The sequence below is a fragment of the Taeniopygia guttata genome, chromosome 2 (genome assembly GCF_048771995.1).
Source record: "Taeniopygia guttata chromosome 2, bTaeGut7.mat, whole genome shotgun sequence".
Lineage (NCBI taxonomy): Eukaryota > Metazoa > Chordata > Aves > Passeriformes > Estrildidae > Taeniopygia > Taeniopygia guttata.
The window spans coordinates 146,413,536-146,435,696 of record NC_133026.1 but is presented as its reverse complement, the minus strand read 5'-3'; the positions used below and the strand labels follow the sequence as shown (position 1 = coordinate 146,435,696).

Genomic DNA, 22,161 nt, shown 5'->3' with positions numbered 1-22,161 from the left:
GAATTATAAAAAAGAATTTTACATGTTCAGTGATGTTGTATGCAGTGCTGTTTCCTCCAGCTGATGCAGACCAGGTCCCTCCTGCCTGGTTAAATTAGATACATGGAAGAAATTCATAACTGTGCATGTAGTTATGACTGGAGCAGAATGCCCAGAGAAGCTGTGGCTGCCCCGTCCCTGGAAATGCCCGAAGCCACGTTGGATGGGGCTCAGAACAACCTGTCCCAGTGGAAAGTGTCCTGCCCATGGCAAAGGGTTGGGATGAGATGGGATTTCAGGTCCCTTCCAACCCAAGCCATCCCATGATCCTATGAAAAGGTTTATTAGAAGATGTAAAATGACAGGACAAACCGTGGTGGGCAGGTGCAGGGCTCAGCCAAACAAGTGCTCCAGCCAGCTGTGGTTTACCAGCTCCTTTTATACCCTTTTCTGTCTACCCCCTGTTTGTTTGTTACTCTCTTTTCCCTTGCACAGCCCCTCATGCATCTCCCAGCTCTATCAGTCCCTCAGCCATTCCAGTTCATGGTCCTCCAGTTTACAATCTGATCTCCTGCAAGGACCAGATTGCTCTCCCAGGAAGTGCAGTCTGTGGGTTTTGATCGCCCATCAGTTACTGCCAGTGACAAGATCTGCTTCTTCTTAGGTCTGTGTCTTGAAAAATTTAGGTTCTGATTTCCTCCTTTTCCCTTAATTTCCCAGTTGACAAGGTCCTGGATGAGGTAACCTTGCTGCATTAAGCCTCCTCATATTTCCACATGCCTTGATCAATTAGTGTGAATGCCCAGGCTTGCTTCCCATCACAGCCATCCTTTTTATGTTGGTCAGGTTTGTGTCCTTGACATTCTAATTTATGACTTTTTTCTTCTCTTCCTTTGTTGAATTCAAAAAGGTTCTTGATCAGATACTCCTAAAGGAGCAGACTCTCTGGCCAGCCACCCTTACACTTCATGTTTTGAGAATCATCTCTTCTCCCCTGACTGTGTGCTGGGAGATAAAATGTTTCTGTTCAACACACCTATTTAGTGTCCTTAGATTATAAAACAATCTGAATGAGACATTCTCTTATTGTCCTATTAACAGTGAGGGCACCTATTTAATAGGATCTTTCTGTATTTTGATTGTGATAATTTTAATTAACATAAACACTGAATTAATCACTTTTTAATTAGGTTAATTATTTATGGTAACTAAATTCCAACCTTACAGAGAAGTTCATCTTCCCCCTGCGTTTGCTTTCATAATTGCAAAACCTTTGTGGATGCATAAATTACTGCCAATGGATTTGAAAAGCAGAGTTTGCTGTTCTGAGGTTGTTTTTCCCATCCAGTTAAGGACAGTTCCAAGGAGCCTTTGTGTTTGTTTTCAGGTATTTATACCCCAAACCAGGGTACACTTATTCACCCCTCTATTGTCTCTTTATTGCCCTGATAACTGATTTTAGATATTGCATTTAAAGTTCAATTTTCAGTCTTGTAATAGAACTATTCCACCATATCCTATGTGACTTACACACTTCCCTTATACACTTATGTTTCCTTACAGACTTTCTTTATTTTTGAGTATTTTCACATGCACCACTTACCTGGGCATCATTTTCCCCATCATAGGATTTTGCCTATTAACTGCACCAGCATTTAATTTCTTCTTAGTTACAGAATCACAAAATATTCTGAATTGGAAGGGACCCACAAGACTCATCAAGTCCAAGTCTGAAGTGAATGGGCCATGAGGGGATCAAACCCACAACCTCGGCATAATTAGCACCATTTGCCAACCAACTAATCTAAATTTTGTTTCTTAGCATTAACAGCAGCACCCTTTCCATCAGTTCCCATTTAAAGACCATTCCTGTGTGTCAGATTTTGCAGACTGATGCTCTGGATACTGTGCATCACATCTCCTCATGGCTGACATCTTTTCCCTGTACTGGTGTGCTGTACCAGTCATTGGATATTCTGCTTTGTGCCAGCCACTCTTGGCTGCAAGCTCCTGAAAGTGTTGAAACTTTATGAGTTTTCCAGCACTGGTTGTTATTTGGGTCTGTGCATTTCCCCACATTGTGTTAGCAGCATTTACTTTCAGTGCCTGTGGGAATCCAGGGCTTCCTTCTGGCTGCCCTGGAGGGCCTGGGACCCTGGCAGGGGGTCAGGAACCCCCCTGGACAGAGCCCCCAGAGACACTGTCTGTGATCTCTGTCCATGGAAAAGAGTTTTCAATCTTACAGGATGAATTACAAGCTCGGAGTGTTTGATATGAATAATAATTAAGTGTGGCACGGGTGCAAAAGTAAAATTTTAGGTTTCTAGATTAGGGGTTCAAAGGGGACAAGATGGAGGAATTGGGTGTGTCTTGTCCTTTTCCTCCTTCTTCATGCCCTCCATGTTTCACTGTGGTGTTGGCATTTTTCTGTTGGTTTAGGCTGGGGACACACTGTTCAACGTAGATGATAGATATTGGCACATTATTGTAAATATAGCACAGGTAGTTTCTGGTATTTAATATTTGTAACATCCCACTGAGGGCAGAGCCCCACACGCTGCCCTGCAGGACAGACCTGCGGCAGGGCAGCAGAACATTTTAGAGATAAGCAAGAATAAACAGCCTTGAAACCAGCACAGACGAATTATGGCTTCTTCTTTGGCAGTGGGGCAGAAAGACAGAGACTTTTTACAATCTTGGAATCATCAATACCTACAGATTCTGACAAGTGCCTTGCAGCTTTTTGGTCAGACTCATTTCCTTTTTTTCTGAATTTTGTGGCTTTCTCTTTTCCAGTTCCCCCCACTATTAGCTTGTCAGGTGCAGTTTTAACTTCCATGTCTTCATTCTAGCATTTTCATTCTGCTCTGAGCAATGTGAAGCTGCATCAGGGGAGGTTTAGGTTGGATATTAGGAAAATGTTCTTCATCCAGATAGTGGCCAGACACTGGAGCCAGGATCCCCAGGCAAGTGGTCACAGCACCAAGACTGACAGAGCTCAAGGAGCATTTGGACAATGCTCTCAGAAACATGATGTGATTCTTGAGATTGTCCTGTGCAAGACCAGGAGCTGGACTTGATTTTTTGCAGGTCCCTTATACCCCAGGATATTCTGTGATTCTATATTTGTAGCTTATTTTGTTTTTTGGGGGGTTTTTTTGTTTGTTTGTTTGGTTGGTTTTTTTGTGGGTTGGTTTGTTGGGGTTTTTTTGGGTTTTTTTTTGGTTTTTTTGGGTTTTTTTTTTGTCAGCCTTTTCTAACTCCAGGCCTCTACAGACCAGCAATACTTCCTCTACTTTTGACTCTGCTTCCATTTGCCTGTTCTCTGATAATGCACCATGCTGAAGTGCCATCATCTACATCTGGTTTGTTCAGTTTGGCTCACAAAAGCATTCCTCAATGGGCATTCTCTGTTTGCAGTCTTGTACCTTTCAGTCGTTTGACTTTTCCTAGGGATTCAGGGTTTTTTTCATGTTTGTCAGCCATAGTACAGAACTTAATCTCTTTTCCTGTCTCATTTCCACCCTTTTAGAGACATCACCACCTCCACATCATACAGTGTGCAAGAAAATAGGTTCATCCCTTTTTGTCTCAAGGCACTCTGATACCTTGTGGACCTGATAGTTGTGCTTAATCCTTTCCAAGGATTTCCACTTTATTCGCTCTCTTCTTGCATGTCTTTTCAGATAACTAAGAAGTCTTTTCCTAGATTCTTTTTTAAAAAAAATCTTTAAATACTCAGATTACACTGCTAGTGCCATGTTCATATTTCAGATCCCAAAGCAGAAAGCTGTCAGTGAGCCCTATGGCATATATTTATAGCTGTGCTACTAGTCAGCATGAAAGACATTTCTGAACTGTCTTTTCTGTCTTGCTTTCTGATCCAGGATTATTCCCACGGCTCAAGTTTTTGCTCTGCACCACACTTTTTAAAGCAAGTTCTGTGAGTCTTCCTGAACAAAGTAGGTCTGAGAATATAAGATCTGTGTAATTGATACTTAGCCATCTCTCTTCCCATTTGCAGAAGTGGCTGAGAACACAGTGGAGAAGATGCCAAAAGCAGTTAGCATCTGTGAAAGGGAAGGGACTTCGGGAACAGTGCACAGTTCTCTGGATTCCCCTTGAAATTCTGTGGAAGAAGGAAAGCTATAAATGACTAAAATGATTACTCAATTCCCCAGAAGGACTTCTGGGGAGAAATGTGAGCTAAACATCTTCTTTAGACATTATCTTCTCTGTGTTCTCACCTGCAGAAGGTTTAGATCCTCAGGAAACAAGAGTTCATCCATGAACTTCAGTACTATTTCAGCCCACTTCAGGTTCATTTCAGTGTGTGTTTAATTTTGTCTCTTAGAAAGTCAATATAATTGAAAGGTTGTTGCTCACCCAGAAGCATTTAATGTGGCCATAGAAAAAGATAATCAATATATTTTCCCATTTTTTTCTCTCCTCTAGCAAAACATACAGGATTTAAGTACTAAGTGAGACTCAAGGATGAAATTCAAGTTTGCCCTACAGCTATAATTGTGGTGCATCATGACACACAGCAATTTTCAGTCATTAATCCCCATGTCCCCATCTGGTTATCTGTGTAAATAATACAAAGAACTGATTGGCAAAATGGAATAACCTGAGACAAGGTGGCAGAAAGAACACCCAGAGCCCTTCCTGGCTAAGCATGTGACCAAATTTTAAAGGAACTTTCCATATGGAAATACTAGATAGTCTCAAAGAGTAGCTCCTGCTGAGCCTAGACTGATTGAAAGCCACTATGTGTCCCTTGATCACCATCCAGATGTTGATGCAGCCCAAAAAGCCAATCAATTCCTGAGCTGTATCAAAACCAGTGTGGCCAAAAGGTCAAGGGAGGGGATTCTGCTTCTCTACTCCACCCTGGTGAGACCCCACCTGCAGTGCTGGGTCCAGCTCTGGGGTCCCACAGCACAGGAAGGACATGGAACTGTTAGAGCAAATCCAGAGGAGGCCACTAAGGCAACTGAAGGAATAGAGCAACTCTCTAGGAAGAAAAGGTGGAGAGAATTGGGATTGTTGAGCCTGGAAAACTGAAGGCTTCAGGGTGACCTCTTTGTGGTCTTCCAGTACCTGAAGGGAGGCTTGAAGAAGGATGGAGACGGACTTCTGACAAGGTGTAAGAACTATAGGTAACCAAGACAGCCAAAATCCAGAGCTGAAGTGTAAAGAGTAGATGTATTCTATTACCACACTGGCAGAATGGGAACACATGCACTGCTAAGCTTGTTCCATCTTAGCAGGGGCAAAAAGTGCTCAAGGCAACCTCCAAGCTCCTTATCTCTCCTTCTCCCAGCAGGGAGGCCCCAGCCTGTGAGGAATGCCTTTGAAATTTTTTAACAGCATTCTGTTATCTTCTAAAAAACCTGCACTTCTCAGGACAGACAGAAAACAACCCAAAGAAAACACAACACGTGAAATTTGCCACACTGAATATTCTTAGCATCCTCCAGCTGCAAGGTCATCTTTAGTGAAAACAGCTCTATTTTTCCTTCCTCATCAAATCTTCCACTTTCAACCTTTTTCTCACCACACAAGGGGAGTGGCAGTAAAAAGGGTAATGGCTTCAAACTGGAAGAAAGTAGGTTCAAATTAGATATATGGAAAAAGTTCTTTACTGTGAGGTTGGTGAATCACTGGCGCAGGCTGCTCAGAGAAGCTTTGGCTGCCCCATCCCTGGAAGCATTCAAGGCCAGGTTGGATGGGGCTTTGAGCAACCTGAGGTAGTAGAAGGTGTCCCTGCCCATGGCAGTGGGTTGAATTTAGGTGGTCTTGAAGGTCCCTTCCAACCCATACTCTTCTATGAGTCTATGAACATCCTGGGTGGCAAATCTGGAACCATCCCAGAGAAAACCCCATGTGGGACTTCTGCAGAATCAACAAAGCTGAACACAGATAAGATCCTTTTAGAAGTCAGTAGAAACTGTTCTGTTTAGAAACAAAAATTATCAGAAACGACAGCTTTTGTATGTGGTAAATTTTGTGTGGTCTTTGAGATTCTCAGTATGAATAGAACATGCACTTGCTTGAGTGGATACAGGAATTCAGCAGAAAATAGTTTGGGGAAATGTCAGAGTATCTTAAAACCCCACTGGAAGGATCCTCACAATGCAGATTATTGTCACCATCTGCGCAGTGGCCAACTGTCATGTTCAAAAGATTAACTTTCCCAAGTGAGCATTACTTTATGCAAAGATTTTACAAAAAAATTTTAGACATGGTTTTTGTTTTGTTTTTTAGCAAACCTAATTCCTTGTAAATGGCATGTAAGAGATGCATGCTGAGTGGTGGAGGTTGTCCCTTTTCCTAACCCTGCCTTTCTGGACATAAAATTCTGAGAATGCTGGTAACTTCTGTGCCTTCATCTCATGAAAACTGATACTACTACACCTCAACAGACAAAACCAACCAACCAACCAAACAAATTGATTTTGCTTGTTTGTGGTAATCACATATCCTCTGAACAGAGAGAGAGATAGCTGTCCTAGGATTTTCTTGTGAAGCTGTGAGAAAGCTCAGAGAAAAAAATAAACAATTCTTATCTTCACTTGTTGCACCTGTGGTTGTGTACATGTGGAATGTGTCATGGAGATTTGTTTATCAAAGGGTGATTTTTTAATTGGCCAATGGTGATGGTGTTTGGATTTCAATTAAACAATCTGTCTGTATCAGACTGTCTGTAAGGGTGAAGTGTGCTTCTTAGTAGTGTAGTAGAGGCTTAAAGCTTCATCCTTCACACCAGTAAAGTTCATAGTGTTTCCTATCACCAGAAGACAGGCTAAAGCAATTCCAGTCTCTGTGTGACTCAAATTTAGCAAGGGTTTGAGAGGATGTTCAAGTTGCAGATATTTAGAGGAGTTTGCTGTTTGTCACATGCAAGGAGCAGTGCTGCTCAGCAGGAGAAAGTAAAATGTGTGTTAGTCCAGATCAGTCAGCGGAGTGCAAGAGCAACCAGGAGGCTATTATATAATAATTTCAGTTTTTTATTTTTCTTCATCTTTAGGGTGTACCTGGAAATCCAGGGGAAAGAGGACCTCCTGGAAAACCTGTATGTAACTTTATTTCTGTATTGCATCTTCCTTTTAACTCAGTCTCCACCTGTACATCTCACCTCAGTGCACTTGAGTGCTTTCCCACTGCTTTTTCCCAGCAGAGCAGTAGGAAAAAGACTAAAACCCACTAAAGGCTTAGTGAATGGAATGGTATGAAAGTAACTGGATATTCTGCATGTAAATAAAAGCCAAAATTTTAAAGGCACTTCTTTAGCAGCACTGTACAGTACCCGCAGCAAGAACTCAGGTGTGATGAAGAGCATTGGTAGCCTGGGAAGTACAAGTTTGGCCCAGTGAGTCCTAGACAGGACAAGGGAAACCAGTGAGAATCCAAGAACATGTTCAGGAAAAAAATCTCATGTCTTGGTGCCTCTTAAAATTGCCTGAAATAATGAATTTCTCATTCCACAGGGTTCCCCACCCCGGCTCACTCCAGAGGACATAAATCTCCTGGTAAAGGTAATCAGCCTTCAATGATGGTGGGAGTTTATCTCTCTGTTTGATTCAGACCTAACACTCTGTGATGGGAAAGGGTCTGAACTACAAGTGCAAAAGGTGTCTTTAAAAACTCTTTCAAAGCTCAAGGCTTACAAGTCTCCTACTTGCACTGGTATTGGGACATGGGCTCACAGCACAGATCAAAATCACTTCCCCAGCAGTGAAATGACCTAAAAAGTTCTCTAACATCTTAACATCTCTAAGACTTTCTCATCTTTTTCTGAGGCATGCATTCCAAGGAGAGATAAGCATTATCAAGTTACATTATCTAAAACAGAAAATATAAACCATTTTAATAAAATGCTAGATATTTTCACATACACCTTCAAGAGTGACAAGAGTAATTTTTGGTAATTGTGGGTAAAAATTTAGTTTGCATTGTAAATCTAAAAGGATGCAGGTAATTAACCCCAGAGGTACTTGTGATTCAGTGATAATCTGTCTGCCTTTACTCTCCATGTAGAGAATTTTCTGAGAAATTAGTCAGTCTTTGATAGGTGTTGACTGAAAAATCTCTGTAGATTTACATGAGCTGAGTTGTGAGGTTTTTAAGCTGTCTTAAACCTGGCAAGAAATCTTTTTTTATTGATTAAAATAAACTAAAAAATTACCTTCTCTTACCAACCACATTAACCAAAGGACCCTTTTAAGACTGCTGCTGTGAAATTACTCTTCACTGAAGAGCTGTCTTTGTTTTGTGGGCCTCAATATTGTTCTGGAAGTTTCACTGTAAGGTGTTGCTTGGGGCTTTTGATTTGGACAAGAGCAAGAGACTCATTCTTAGGTACAGGATGTCACTTTGATGTTCTTTCATTTCCTTCCTTTGCTTATATTATGGTTAAACACATTTGTGCATTTTTTCTGCTCAGTATTTTTTCACTCCATGCTTGGTACAAAAGGCAGCACCTTGAAATCCCAGATGAAATTAGGGCTCTGTTATGGGTGTTTCTCAAGCACTTACACTGTAAGTAGATAAATGTGGATGTAGACTCAGAAGCACAATTTTCCCCGCAGTTTTGCAACAGATCATTGACAGAGTTGGGTGTTGTAGCAGGGGCTCCTGACTCTCCACCTGATCTGTTTTGTGTTATGCTCTTCTGGGCAGTATTCCCCTTTACTGAAGGGAGTCTGCCTTTGAAATGGAAATGTCATAGATGGATTCAATTTCCTGAGGTCAGCTGGAATGTAAAGACTGCTGAGACCATGCTTCAAAGATGTTTGGAAGGAGGGAGGTAGTGATTCTCACTGATAAAATTTGGCCAGGACACTGTGACATTCACTTGGTCTTCACAAGCTTCATTGGATGAGTTGTCCTTAGCCAAGCTGGCAGCCGAATAATTTCCCCTGCAGAACCCTTTCTGACATTGTGTTGCACCTGATTTTTCCCTAGAAACCTGCGCTCTGAGCAGTAACACAGATTTTTCAGCCTGGAGCAGACAAAGGCTTCTAGTAGATTGTAGGTCTTGTAGATTCAAACCAATGTTTTTCTTGATAGTCTTTCTAGTCTCCCTGACCGCCTCATCAGGAAGAGCTTTTCCTTGGTTTCCTGATCCTGGGTGACCAATTAGGACCTAGAACTGATAGGAAACTTCCCATGGGAGCAGGTGTGAGCTCAGCTGCTGACCCTCACTCTGCTTCATGCTGCTCTCATTGGTTCTTTAAGGCAAATTCACCCCAATCCTGAGGTAAAACAGCAAAGGTTTAAGAATTATACCAGCACTGCAGTGCTGCATTCACAGTGGGTGTTCACAGGGTCTGCTAAGTGTCTGCAGACTATTGCTGATGTGTTTTTCCATGTTTTCTCCCAGGATGTGTGCAGTGAGTGCCCTCCTGGCCCACCAGGACTGCCAGGCATCCCAGGTTTCAAGGGGGATAAAGGTCTCCGAGGACCACCGGGTAGAGATGGCCAGGATGGGAAAACGGTAAGAGAGCTGAGGGAGTGGCCATGCCCTGGATCTGCTGTGACCTTGTTTTTCTACTAATATGGTTGATTGTTTCTTATAAGATGGTTAATTTTTTTTTTCATCAACAACCTGCTGAATCTTTTTTAGAGGCTGTGCAGTCAATGAACTAAACTAGTGTTTACCTCTGCCTCTTGTGCATTGCAGGGGATTGCTGGTCCCAGAGGTCCTCCAGGCCCACCTGGGCTCGATGGCCCAAAGGTTGGTTGGTTTTCTTCAGTTGTCAAATGAAAGCTTATTTGGGACTAATTAATCACACTAATTATTTTGGGAGCAGGTTACCCAAAGAAGTTATGAATGCCCCATCTCTGGAAATGTTAAAGGCTAAATTGGATGGGGTTTTGAATAGCTTGGTTTAATGGAAGGTGTCCTTGCCCATGACAGGAGGGATTGTTTCACTTTAATAGTGTCTTCTACCATCCTTTGTTCACACAGACAGGCAGACACATCTAAAGGGCCTGAGTCTTGGTGTTGAATTTCATTACATTGATGGATAGACTTGAGAGGAAGTTTCAACTCAGATTAGGTGAAAAAGAAATTAAAGCCTCAGCAGTAGCCACCATGTCTATTCCTCTCCTTTTTGAATCTTATGTGCTGGAACCACTTAAATTAAGGCTGCAATGGGCTGCTGGGCTCCAAACACAACATCTGGCCTCTTGGTTTTACCCAAAAACTCCAAATATTTCCTGAAACATGTCACAAGAAAAAGTACTTCTTTTAGCTATATGCTCCTGCTTTGTGGTCTAGGACATAGGTCAACTTAAAACTTCCCTTGTTTGAAGTATTTCAAAATTGTCACATTTCAAGCACTTCTCATAAAGAGGGCTGCCACCAGTCTGCTGCAATGCCAGTGCCTGGCCACAGTTAAAGCCTTTACAATTGTCTAATGTGAAATAAATCAAAACAAATCAATGAGGGAGAGGTGAGGTGATTTAATGGTTGGCCACAGTTTCCTTCAGACATCCTTTCCCTACCGACTTACTGTCTAAAATAGCTCCTGCTATTTTAACATCTTTGTATTTGCAATTGTTAGAGTACAGGACAAGCTAATGGAGTTTCATGGATTAATTTCATATCTTGCAATTAAAAGGGTGGTGGGGAGAGCAGCACAGTCTTGAAAGTAAACACAGAGTTGATCAAAATGAAAGTATGTTCCAGGATAAAATTTACAAGAGAATTAGTAACCCATAAAGCCAATAACTGGCAGAAATGCCAAGCAACCTGAGACATACCACATATGCTGCTTTCTTATATTTCATAAGAAAGCAGAGATTTAGGCAGCAAAAATGGATAGTTAGGTGAAATAACAGGATTAATTTCAAACTTTACACATGCATAAAGTCAAATCAAGTAACTGATAAGTAGTTAACTTGAATTCAATATAAAGAGTTCTCAAAAAAAAAGAAAAAAGAAAAAAAAAGTATTTGAAGACCCCTGGGAAGAGGCGAACACAAAGTCAGTCTTTGTGACTCTTTTTTACATATCTTAGGAGGATCCTTGCAGTGGAAGACCCAAATTGCTTTGCACTTTTTACTCTGTGGTATATTGTCCTTACCAACACCATCCAAGGTATTAGGTCCCACCCTGCTCATGAGCAGCTTCATTCCATCTGGCCATATGAATTAGAGCTCTTTTATTAATAAATAGCAACCCTCTTTCTCCCCTTTGTCTCCTAGCTCTTCATGTAGTAAACCAGTGTATTATTTCCAAGGCCAGCAATTCATTGTTGCTCTGTGCATTGTTAACACCTTGTTCACCTTTACCTCAGTAATTTTCACTGTCTTGTCTCACTGTAAGCACTGGTAACGCAGGCATGCACATTTGAGTTAGTGTCTCTGCCTGTGTCTCTAAAACAGAAAACAAGAGAAAAAGAAGAGCACGTTCTGGGTATGAATTTTCTGGCTGCACTTTAGAAGTGCTGGTTTTATTGCTGTTGTCCCTGTGAAAGGTGTGGGCACCTTTGTTGGGCCAGACGATTCTTTATCAAGATGTGATTTAGTGAAGTGCCTAATAACCTGCCTGGTCTTTAAGGATGTGTAATTCCTCTTTATATCTATGATAATAAAACATTAAAAACCAGCTATGCTGGGTCTGCTAAGAGGCCATTTTCCACATATATTCCTGGCTCCAGCACTGGTAGTGAAAGTCTAGAGAAGAATTTAAAAGGAGGGCAAGGAAGGCTCAGTCCTGGTTCTTGAGTTTTATTCTTGAATGTCCAAGTGCTTTATGAGAGAGGTCAAAAAGCTGTCACAACACTGAATCTCATTGACTTTCAATGGCTCTTTTTTTATTGCCAGGGTGCTAAAGGAGACCGTGGCATGACTGGGGAAGTAGGAGAAAAAGGTGAACAGGTAAAAACAGAGTGTACTTTCCAGCAGTGCTGTCACTGTGATTGTTCCTTCATCAGTAACTCCTATGATGCCTGTGCCAGAGCACCCTTCTCAGAGGCAGAGCAGGAAGATGGGAGTTCTTCATCACTGACAAACCACAAATGGGCTGTGCCAAAGACTGGAGCCATAGCAATCCTCCAGATTCCATCCTCATCCTCAATAAAAACCTCCCAGTACCATCTGTTTCCTCACCTCTGGACTGAATGCATTAAATTCTCTACGTTACTTAAACCTTACTTACTCATTTCCTTGGATAATCCCTAGATGATTTCCGGGAGTTCAGGTGTCTTTGGGTTGAAAAAGCCAGTATATCTCTTTGTCTTAGCTGATGAATGTAAGGAGGATCTCTTTTAAGAAGGACTGAGATGCCACAGGAAAGATGAGAAAGTTTACTCTAATTTAAACCTTTCATAGTTAATTTTGCCAAGGGCTGAGTCACTGGTTTAAGGTGCAAATCAGCACCTCTTCAATGACATTTTTAGGACATTTTAAACAGGCTTGGTTTCCCAAATAATCTCCTGACTTGTGCAATTCCACAATATCTGCTCTCATCTTTCATTAGCATAGACTAAAATACGCATGGGAAGAAGTACACCTGAAATTTAACTGTGTTATTTTTTAAATGCATGCTTTGAAAACCAAGGTTTCACTTTAAAAAGCCATGGATCTTTATTCCCTTATAACCAGCTCTCTGTGAATTGACTAATTTTGGTGTTACCTCGCAATAATCACCAGTTGACTTTTATACAAGTAGATATGTGACTAATGCATAAAGAAAGTCTCTGATTTCATTCTGCAGGGCCACCCTGGAATGCCTGGCTTCTCAGGGGCTCCTGGAAACCCTGGTCCACCTGTAAGTTCCTCTCTTGCAAGGATGGTCCTGTAGTTTCTTGCTGATAAAGGGTGTTGCAAGCTCCATGTGGTGGAAAGGACCATTCCTATCTGTCTGTGCACTGAATTTGCATTTTCCAGTGGGTTCCTAATGATCCCCTGAGTGTGATAGAGTTCCCCACTCATGGTAATTGCTATTTAATACATTGGCCACTTTCCACTGATTGCTTCAACTCATTCTGTAAATTGTTGCTAAGCTTCAGTTGCTCTCTTTATGCAAAACAAAGATGATGATGAAAACTCTTCCATAGGGACTATTTAGTACATGTATAGGTGCTTTCCTGTATGTGGGGTAGGTTGTTAGTCTAGAACTAGCAGATCTAAGAGCATATTAGTTCTCAATTTTACACAGTGGTATGAGACTGGGTTTTCTCCATTTGCATGTTGTGTGAGTTACTTTTGAATTAAAAGGCCTTTTACATGTCCCTCTCCATCATAGTCCTCATTCTTATTTCTGCTCTCTCCATGAATAAAAATATGCTTCTTTGTATTTAAAAAGAGGTCATAGTGCAGGATCAGGGCTGAAATCACTTGGCTGTCCTGTTGGCTCTCCTGCTTCGCTCCCTTCAAGTTTGGGGCTTTTTTCTGAGTCAAGGACTTTTCTCTCCAAACCTCCTTTCATTGTCCAGAGTCATCACTGCTCATATTGCTGCTTACTGTGCAGTTTGACTCTGCTGTGCTGAGGGTGTGCCACCTTCATCTGTTCTGGGGATCAGCAAAGTCTGAATTCACATTGCACTGACTAAATGACAGGACATACCAGAAAAGGGGAATTAGATTTAAATTCTATATTCAGATGGTATCAGTGCCAAAAGGATGCTGGGTGCTTTGCTGCTGTGACAGCACATGAACTTGCTTTGTGGGTAATTTGAGCTCCCATGAGCATTATTTTAGGACAAGTTAATAACAGACACATTTGCTATGTCTCTATTAACCTAATACTGCTACAACTACAGAGCTGAACCAGTGGGATTCAAACACTTTAAATTGTCCTATGAGACCTCCTGAACAGACTCACATCCAAAGGAAAAGTAAAACTGAGCCTGTCAAAACAGAGCAAAATGTGATGTCCCCTATACAATTTTGTTCTTCAGCTTTTGCTGACTTTTCCCTCTATTTGCATTGTCTTGTGGCTCCAGAAGTTTGCCTGCCACAATGTGTGCTTCATAAATTCTGTTCTCCTGTAATTGCTGTTCTTCAGAGTTATTTTTGTCATGATTGGATTTTTCCTATTTGTCCCCTGTTTTCAGAAGGAAGAGCCAAGACCAAACTCAAATATCTGACAATTTCTGGCTGTGGAGGCTGATTGAGTGCAGAGGTTGACGCTGCTTTTGAGTGATGAATGAAGAAATTGAATGAATGTTAAACTGAGTGATTAAAGAAAGCTCCAGAGTTGCCAGCTGTGGTAGGGAATGTGTTGACAAACATATAAAATGCATTAATGCATTGTTTCTGCTTTATTTTGTTTAGGGGTCAGATGGTGCACCAGGACCAATAGGACCAGCAGGAAACCCAGGAGATGTGGTAAGCTCTAAATTTTGTGCTTGACTGCTGGTTTCACTTAGGTTTAGGTCTGTGAAGTAAAACTGAGCTGGCATCCATGTAATGTCCTTTGAAAGCTCTCCAAAATATTCAGCCTGCAAGTAGAACCTCCACAAATAACCACAGGTTACTGTTCTAGCACTTTTTTTACTCACCAAATGAAATTCCAAGTTAGCCAGAGGATAGTCCAGCCCATGGGACAAGTATGGATGTTTTTGTACCTCTTGTCTGTCTGTCCTCGCTATTAACATCTCTTAGCCGCCAGAACAGGATTTCTAAATCTGTTAGATGCTTCGTGACCTAAGCCTAATGCCTGAATCTGTGTGGGGATTATCAAAATATAATCAGCAGTCTGTTGAAGGATGCAGCCTGTTGAAAGATGGACTGCTAAGATGCTGGAGCCTGGTACTGTTTCCTGGCACCACAAAAAATACCAGTACAGGTATAACTTTTGAGAAGTCCATGAAGAATTTTTGCATTGTTGTTTCATTTTAAGGGTTTTCAGATGCTAGTTTATGGTAATGTGTTAGAAAACCCTGGGAGAGACAGGTAATCTGATTGATGCTGATTTCAGATTGAAAAGTTAAAAATGAACCTTCCCTGAAGAATACTCCCTATTGAGTTGTAATAGTTTAAAACTGTAATTCTGTGATGAATTTCTAGAGCAAGGTTTCCTAAGGGACAAGGTGCCTTTTGCAGAGCCATTTCACAACCTGAACTTCATAAGTAAAGAGTGGTGGTCCTTCTGATGGCTGTTATGAAATCAGTGAGCATTTTCAGAGAGGCCAGAGACAAGATAGACAGGCTGGCTGAAATTCCATTTCAAATGGATGATAAGATTGTGACACTGTGAAAGACCTGGAATGATATTGTCCAATCCTGTGGGGTAAGGGGATTCTTGGGATGGTCAGTAAGCCACTTCTGGTAACTACTCATTAAAAAGGTATAAAATACACATCTGCTTCCTAGCAGGACACCTCATCCAGGAAGTTAAGGATGAAATATTAAATGTAATTAAGATTCAGAAGAAAAAAAGAAATTACGTGTGATTTAGAGGTTTCTCAATTTGTAAGAACTCAATGATAATAGTGGGGTTTTTATGTTAAAAGAGAGTCATCCATTCTAAACTAGAAGAAGTACAAGAAAACCTCATAGACTGTGTGACATGGGCTACAAGACCACCTTCTCACAGTTGTCCCACCAGACTCTCCATGCAATAAATCTTCATGTGATAGAAGCCTCTGAGGAACTTGCCTGACCCTCAGTGTTTGTTCTTTCTTTCTTTCTTTCTTTCCAGGGCAAAGATGGTCCCCCAGGTCCACAGGGCCCACCAGGGCTGCCTGGACTTCCAGTGAGTGTGATTAAGCTCCTTCTAATTGAGTACATTAAATTATTCATGCACACATAGGTATGTAAAACAAAGAGGTGACACTTCTGAGGTGCTTTGAGAGCCATGCATGGTCTGTAGCAGTGTCTGTCATGCTGATGCAATGTCCTTTTCAGGACAGTATTTTTTTAGTTCCAGGATCTGTATTTGATCACTTTAAAGCAAAGTGTTAATAACAATGTGAATTGGGACTGTTCATTGCCTGTCTTCTCACTGGAAGAAATACTCTTATAGAGAGCACAAAAATCAAGTTATAACTCCAGTGTAAGGGCACAAGGATTCAGAGACTGGGACGTTGACTTTATCTGAATCCAGTCAAAATTATTCCTTTGCACTGACTCAGATTCAAGTGCAACTTGGGCATAGACTCCTCTCTTCTGGAAAATGTAACAGTACAACATTTTGGGATTTTTAAAATCTGTCATAAGGATTGAGCCAGAGATAATTCTCCTGTAAAGTAGTCTACCTGAAGATAATGGCATTATAATGATTTATAACAATTGGTTTTAGAAACCTGATTTAAGATTATGGTGTGCTCACCTTGTTGGAAAGGGAAATATTGCCATACTGGAAAGGGAAAGAGATTATGCTGTTACAGGGGTGGAGCAAGGAGAGGTTTATGACTGAGCTATAGATGTAGGAAGGATTTTGAAAATTTAGGCAAACATAAGCATGTCATGATGAGCAGAGTTGTCACACCGACACAACCCCCACCAATCATCCTTGTCAATTTTACCCTGTTTTGCTTTTCATTTTACAGGGCATTGCTGGGAACGATGGTAAAGATGGCAAACCAGGATCTCTGGGGGAGCCGGTAATGTAATTTAAAACTGTTTTGCTCAGTCAATCAGAAGCTGCATGCAGTTGTTGTTTTTGAAGCTGCCTATCTATGGACTCCTTAGGGGGAACAAGGAGCCTGTTTGCACATCTGTTTTTAACACCAGAGGAACTGTATTGTCTTGAGCGATTTACAGGCGTGACACATGAGCAATCTGGAAAAGAAACTGGGTTCTTTTACTTTTACAACTACCATAAATACACTAAAACTTAGTGACTCCACTTTTACAGCCATCTTAAACACTGCAAAGAAATAAGGTTGTCTTGTAACATTAAACCTAGTGATCCATCCTTTTGATAGAAGTTTATGGATCATAAAAAGTTTAGAGGAGGAGTCTTTAAAGAAGCATTTTTCTGGATTGCTCTGAGAAAGTTCTGTTGCCCAGAATTAGAGGGTTTATTTGATTTTCTCTACTTAGTCTCTACTTTTATTTGCTGAGGGAAAAAAGCTGAGCCACAAAGTTGTCAGCTAAAAGGCAATGTTAGTAAATTTGGCAGTGAATTTTATTTCTTGCAACTGTGTGTGTTACATGAAGGTTGTACTTCAAGTATCAGGCATTGCCAGCCTCTTCCTGTGACTTGTCAAATGGGACTTAGTGGTTCTGGGAACAGCCAAGTTCCCAGGCATTAGGACAACTGCTAAGCTGAGGAGTGCTTGTCACAGAAGCTGCAGCTAGTTTGTGTTTGCACCAATGTGCAAACTATGTGCAGCTGCTGATTTTGCATGTGCTGATTGGGTATTGGTGCAGTCCTGACACTGCAAACATGCACCTATCCAGAGCTGTGAAATGCCTCAGGACCTCAGAGTGCAGGTGACAGTGCAGGTCGAGGTGTGATTGGGAATGTCTGTCCCTGCTGTTCTCCTGCACAAACCCTGGGCACTCACAGTTCTCAGTGATGTTATGTCTAAGGGAGAGGAGTGGGAAGTTTTCAACAGCAGTGAGATGGACCTGGGGCTCTCTCTAACATGAACATTATTGTTTCCCACAGGGAAAACCTGGAGAACAAGGGCTCCCAGGCCGGGAGGGTGCCAGAGGATTGCCGGTGGGTGCTGTTCTGAAGGGTTCCACCCACTCAACCTTTTACTGTAGTCAGGGAGCATTTCTTGGGCCAATGAGGTTCTTTACTGATGCAAACATATAACCAGTCTTGACATTGTGACTAAAGAAAATATATAAATAAGCAACAAAAATAGAACACTGACATTTCTGAATCCTTTACACATGGAGAAGAGTAAATTATTATCTAGAAATTTAAGCATGTAACCACATGACACCCCTCCCCAGAAGTTACAGCTGTAGCCCTTGTGTTCTGTTACACATCCTCTAAAAGGGTGGAGACAGTAAAGTTTAGGGTTAAATAACATATTGGCTGGGATATATAGAGAGCACAACCTTGGTTTTACAGCTTGAGGAGTTATGGAAAGCTATGGGCCTGTGATGTGGCCCTGCCTAATTACACCCTGGGACACAGCTGCTCCGTGCTGACCAGTCTCTAGTAACTTTTGGCAAAACTGGAAAGGTTCTTAAATAAACATTCAGGCTAGAGTTTTCTTAGTGTTTCCTGCATCAGGGTAATATGGATAATTATTGCTTTCATTCCCTTGTGTAGGGTTTCAAAGGACAGAGAGGAGATACAGGTCCCCCAGGTCCTCGGGTAAGTAACAGGTACCTCATGCACAATCATTTGGAGAAAGATTGTGGGAATTGAAGTTGCCCCTTTGTGAGGCAGTAGGTAAAAATTATGACAGTGTTTCATGTGGCTGTTTTCAACTGTGGGCCACATCTCTGGCACAGAAATGACAGCAGCTGTCTTCATTCCCTCTGCTGAACTTCTGATTCTGGGGAAGGTGAGGCAGGTGGTAGAGCTGAATCCTCTGATGCTCCCTTTGAGACAGTCCTTTGTGAAGAAGTCTCAAGGATGCCTCCATACCACATCCTTCTGGTAAAAATGCTGGCAAAGCGAGGACCCCTACTGCACTTGTTGGACAAGTACTCGCTGTCCTCCACAAATGCTGGAGAAGTGCAAAATAAGTTCAAGCACAAAACTTACAGAAAAGTGAATAGAAATTACTAAGTTGCCTGTGGGTCATGAAACCCAAACCTCAAGACCTGCATGAAAAGTTATTCTCCACTCTATTTGGAGCTTCTTGGTGTAAATGAGGGAATACAAAACTGAATGTTCTTCCACCAAATCCTGCCTTTTTTACAGGGAAATGCAATTCTCTGCTTGCAGAAACTTATGTGAAAAATCCAGGGCTGGAGATCCTCATCTTTCCTCATTAATACCTTCTGTATCATGAATGTGTTGGTGGTTTTCAGTGCCTGCAGTAGCAAATAATTTACTGGAAAGCAGAGCACTGCCTTGTGTATCACTTAGAGGAGATGTTTCTGAGTTATTTTTATAAGCTGAATGTCATATAAGATGAACGAGGCTCCTGCTGGCTTTAAAAAAGTTTTCACTGAGCTCAGTCACACATAGCAGAAATCTCATACAACTTACAATGGTGATACTGGTCTGAATTTGACCTTGAGCTGATCTCTTCCCTTTTTGCTGAATTGCAGGGGGAGCCAGGTGTGACGGGTCCTGCTGGTCGTGAGGGGCCACCAGGGAAGGATGTAAGTGCACCATTTTGAGCAGAAATGAATCTCCTTCTCCCTGACAAATGGAAATTTTAATTCACAGTGACCCTGACCTGAACCAGCTGCAGAAACTTCAATAAAGGGTGAATTACTGCAGGGAATGATTTGTGCAAAGATCATTAGGGGAAGTAAAGAATTAGAAGGCCTTTGTCACTGCTCAGCTGCTGGCACTAAAATGTCAGATATATCTTTGGATAAGCAGAGAAAGCAGCACTGTGTGAAAGCCAGGCTGTGCTTGGTAGCCATGGACCTGTCTTCTGGCACCCATTTCTGAGCAGTGCTTCGCTCTGCGGGTCCCACCAGGCCAGGCTCTGTCACGCTTCCTCTGCCACAGCTGCACCTGACTGACTGTGTCGCTCCACTGAAGGCTGTGAAATACCTATGGAATAAGTTGCTGCTGCTCAGAGGAAAGAAAGATGGTACAAACAGTTCCTCTGGCATGTTTAGTGTCAAGTGCAGTCATTAACAGAGTCCTGGGAGGGTGCAGCTGACGTGGGATCCTGCAGCATCTGCCGAGCAAAGTTCTGAGCTGCTGATGTGCCACTGCCATGGGACCTGGAGAAGTGGCTTCTCATCTGCACCCCTTTTGTGTCACGGGAAATTGGTGTCCTGTAAATAGTACCCTACAAAGCAAAATGTAGGGCAGACCAAAAGGAACCCTTTGGAGGAGATGGAGGCAGCTCTGAAGCCTCCCTGGAGAGAGAACAGACTTATCAATTCTTGAGAAATTTCAGAGAATCTCCCTCCCTAAGAAACACAGTTTTAAGATAATCTGATAATAACCTGATAGAAATGGTTTCTGCCTGTCATCAGGTTGCATTTAGTGGTAGGTGTTTAAAATTCAAAGGGCTGATCTTCCTCATAAATAACTGAAAGGCAGCAGTGAGACTCATTTAATCCTGTTTCCCCTAATATGTGAACAGTGTAATTTAGCAGGAACATTTTAAAATGTTTATTCACTTGCCTCCATGTCAGCTCTTTATCTGTCATCATAATACTTTCTTTCTTCCAGGGTGATCCTGGTCCCATAGGGCCACAGGGCCCTCGAGGACTCCGAGGACAGCCGGTGAGTTCTGTCTCCTGACAAGCCATTTCTAGAGGTCCATAACAGTTCATAGAATGGTTTGGATTGGAGGGAACATTAAAGATAATGTAGTTATCACCCCTTGCCCTGGAAAGGGATACCACCCACTAGACCAGCTTGCTCAGAGTTCCATCCAGCCTGGCTTTGAAAACTTCCAGGGATTGGGCATTGTGTGTGGTGGGAATATTCTGCAATCCAGAACTCTGGCTGGAAAGAAGAGAGTTTAGGAAGATTCAGACAATGTTTGATTAAAACACTTTGCCTTTTAAAAAGACAAGTAAGAATGATATTGCTAGATACTGATGAGGACTTATAATAGTGCAAGGGGCTGATGGTTAACAGTCCAATGGATTCTGTCAGGATGCAGAGTCAGAAATACTCATAATTTCTGTACTGCCTCTCAGATCCTAATCACTTCTCACATGGTCTCAATTTTCAAAGATGGACACTCACTGTAGGTGCCCAGGCTGAGCTTTGTGGCGTCCAATTGTGATACTATGCACCTGTACTATTTTATTACAGCTTCAGTGGAGAAACAGAAATCTAATTGACATTTCAAAAAGTCTCATGTGGGATGGCTCAGAAATTACTTTTATTAATTTCATATGGTTTAAAAATCTGTTTTATAAATTAATCCTCATCAAATCTGAATTGATATCTCTGTTGCTGAACCAAAGCACATCTTTACTGTGTTGCAATGAGCGAGTTCCTTTCCTTCTTGGAAGAACTGGTAGTGAAACAGATGCCACGGCATGATCAGGGGGGTAAAAAATGCTGAATCAGCAATGCCAGGAGTTGGAGCAGCAGGTCCCTCCAAGCTGGGGGGGGCAGGGTTAGATTATACTGCAAGAACATAAGGAGACCTCCTGTGTCTACCTCATAATTTATCTCATTACTCCTGTACTGCTGGCATCACTCACTATCATGTCAGACCCCTGCACAACACTAGCAGTGAGTAAAAATATTTGAAGACATAGAAATTATCATAACTCCAGGCCATATTCTTCTTTACAGAAGACTTTTATGTTGGAGGGCAAAGTATCAGTTTCTCTTGTTCTTCTTTTTCTTTGTTTTTTATCTAAAAAGGAGTGTGGCATGATTTTGAATGTTGACAGTACAAGGGCTGGTCTTTATGGTCAGCTATAACAAAGGAAAAGACTCTGCATGTTGAGATGAGAAGAGTGTAAAACTTCATTTTACCAAACTTTGTGGGTTAGCTCAGCTGCTTTCTTAAGGAACAGTGAGAAACAGGTCCTTTTAAAGGATGATTTGGCTCATTCTGAATTGTCTGGTGTCAAGTAAGTATCAAGTGCTAGAACAAGTGTTTCTCTCCATTCCCCAAAGCCTGAGATGATTAAAAAGAGTCTTGTCGGAACAGTGGTGACCTGGAGCAGCCAGAGGAGATGGCTCCATCCATCCAGAAGGATGTTGCATATGATAAGGAGAAGGAGAAGAAGTGCTGGTTTGGTCCTCCTCAGACCTGCAGATTTGGGTCTACATATCGATTTTTTTCCTGAGATCAGACATGCAATCAGGAATGCAGAAGCTGTGAGGTCAATTGGAAATAAGATACTTCCAGGAGAGAAGGCTGAACAATGCTAAAGAAATCCCTGCTGGTGTAGGTGTAGCTGAGTATTTCTGGCTTTAGCATGCATTACATCACTAACCTTTATTCTTTTGACACAGGGCAAGAATGGAGTGCCTGGATCAGCAGGAGAACCTGGCCCAGCTGGTATCCCAGTAAGTACCACAAAGGGAGTCTGGTGCAGCCAGGAGAGGTGACTGGTGGAGTGTAGGTAGAGTGGATTAGTGCAGCTCGTTACCATCCCTGAGGTTTCCATGTCTGAAGATGGGTGATCTGAAAATCA

General features: G+C 41.9%; 1 protein-coding gene across 1 annotated transcript in view; it reads left to right on the top strand.

The window, feature by feature from the left end:
• The window catches only part of COL22A1 (collagen type XXII alpha 1 chain), a 192,740-nt gene that overhangs the window by 155,836 nt on the left and 14,743 nt on the right, over nucleotides 1–22,161 (top strand). Inside the window, exons 43-56 of the mRNA XM_072925037.1 lie at nucleotides 7,013–7,057; nucleotides 7,473–7,520; nucleotides 9,368–9,481; nucleotides 9,668–9,721; nucleotides 11,818–11,871; nucleotides 12,710–12,763; nucleotides 14,272–14,325; nucleotides 15,641–15,694; nucleotides 16,491–16,544; nucleotides 17,558–17,611; nucleotides 18,179–18,223; nucleotides 19,132–19,185; nucleotides 20,222–20,275; nucleotides 21,980–22,033. Coding sequence (XP_072781138.1) covers nucleotides 7,013–7,057; nucleotides 7,473–7,520; nucleotides 9,368–9,481; nucleotides 9,668–9,721; nucleotides 11,818–11,871; nucleotides 12,710–12,763; nucleotides 14,272–14,325; nucleotides 15,641–15,694; nucleotides 16,491–16,544; nucleotides 17,558–17,611; nucleotides 18,179–18,223; nucleotides 19,132–19,185; nucleotides 20,222–20,275; nucleotides 21,980–22,033 — 792 coding nt within the window. The remainder of the gene's footprint in view (nucleotides 1–7,012; nucleotides 7,058–7,472; nucleotides 7,521–9,367; nucleotides 9,482–9,667; nucleotides 9,722–11,817; nucleotides 11,872–12,709; nucleotides 12,764–14,271; nucleotides 14,326–15,640; nucleotides 15,695–16,490; nucleotides 16,545–17,557; nucleotides 17,612–18,178; nucleotides 18,224–19,131; nucleotides 19,186–20,221; nucleotides 20,276–21,979; nucleotides 22,034–22,161) is intronic.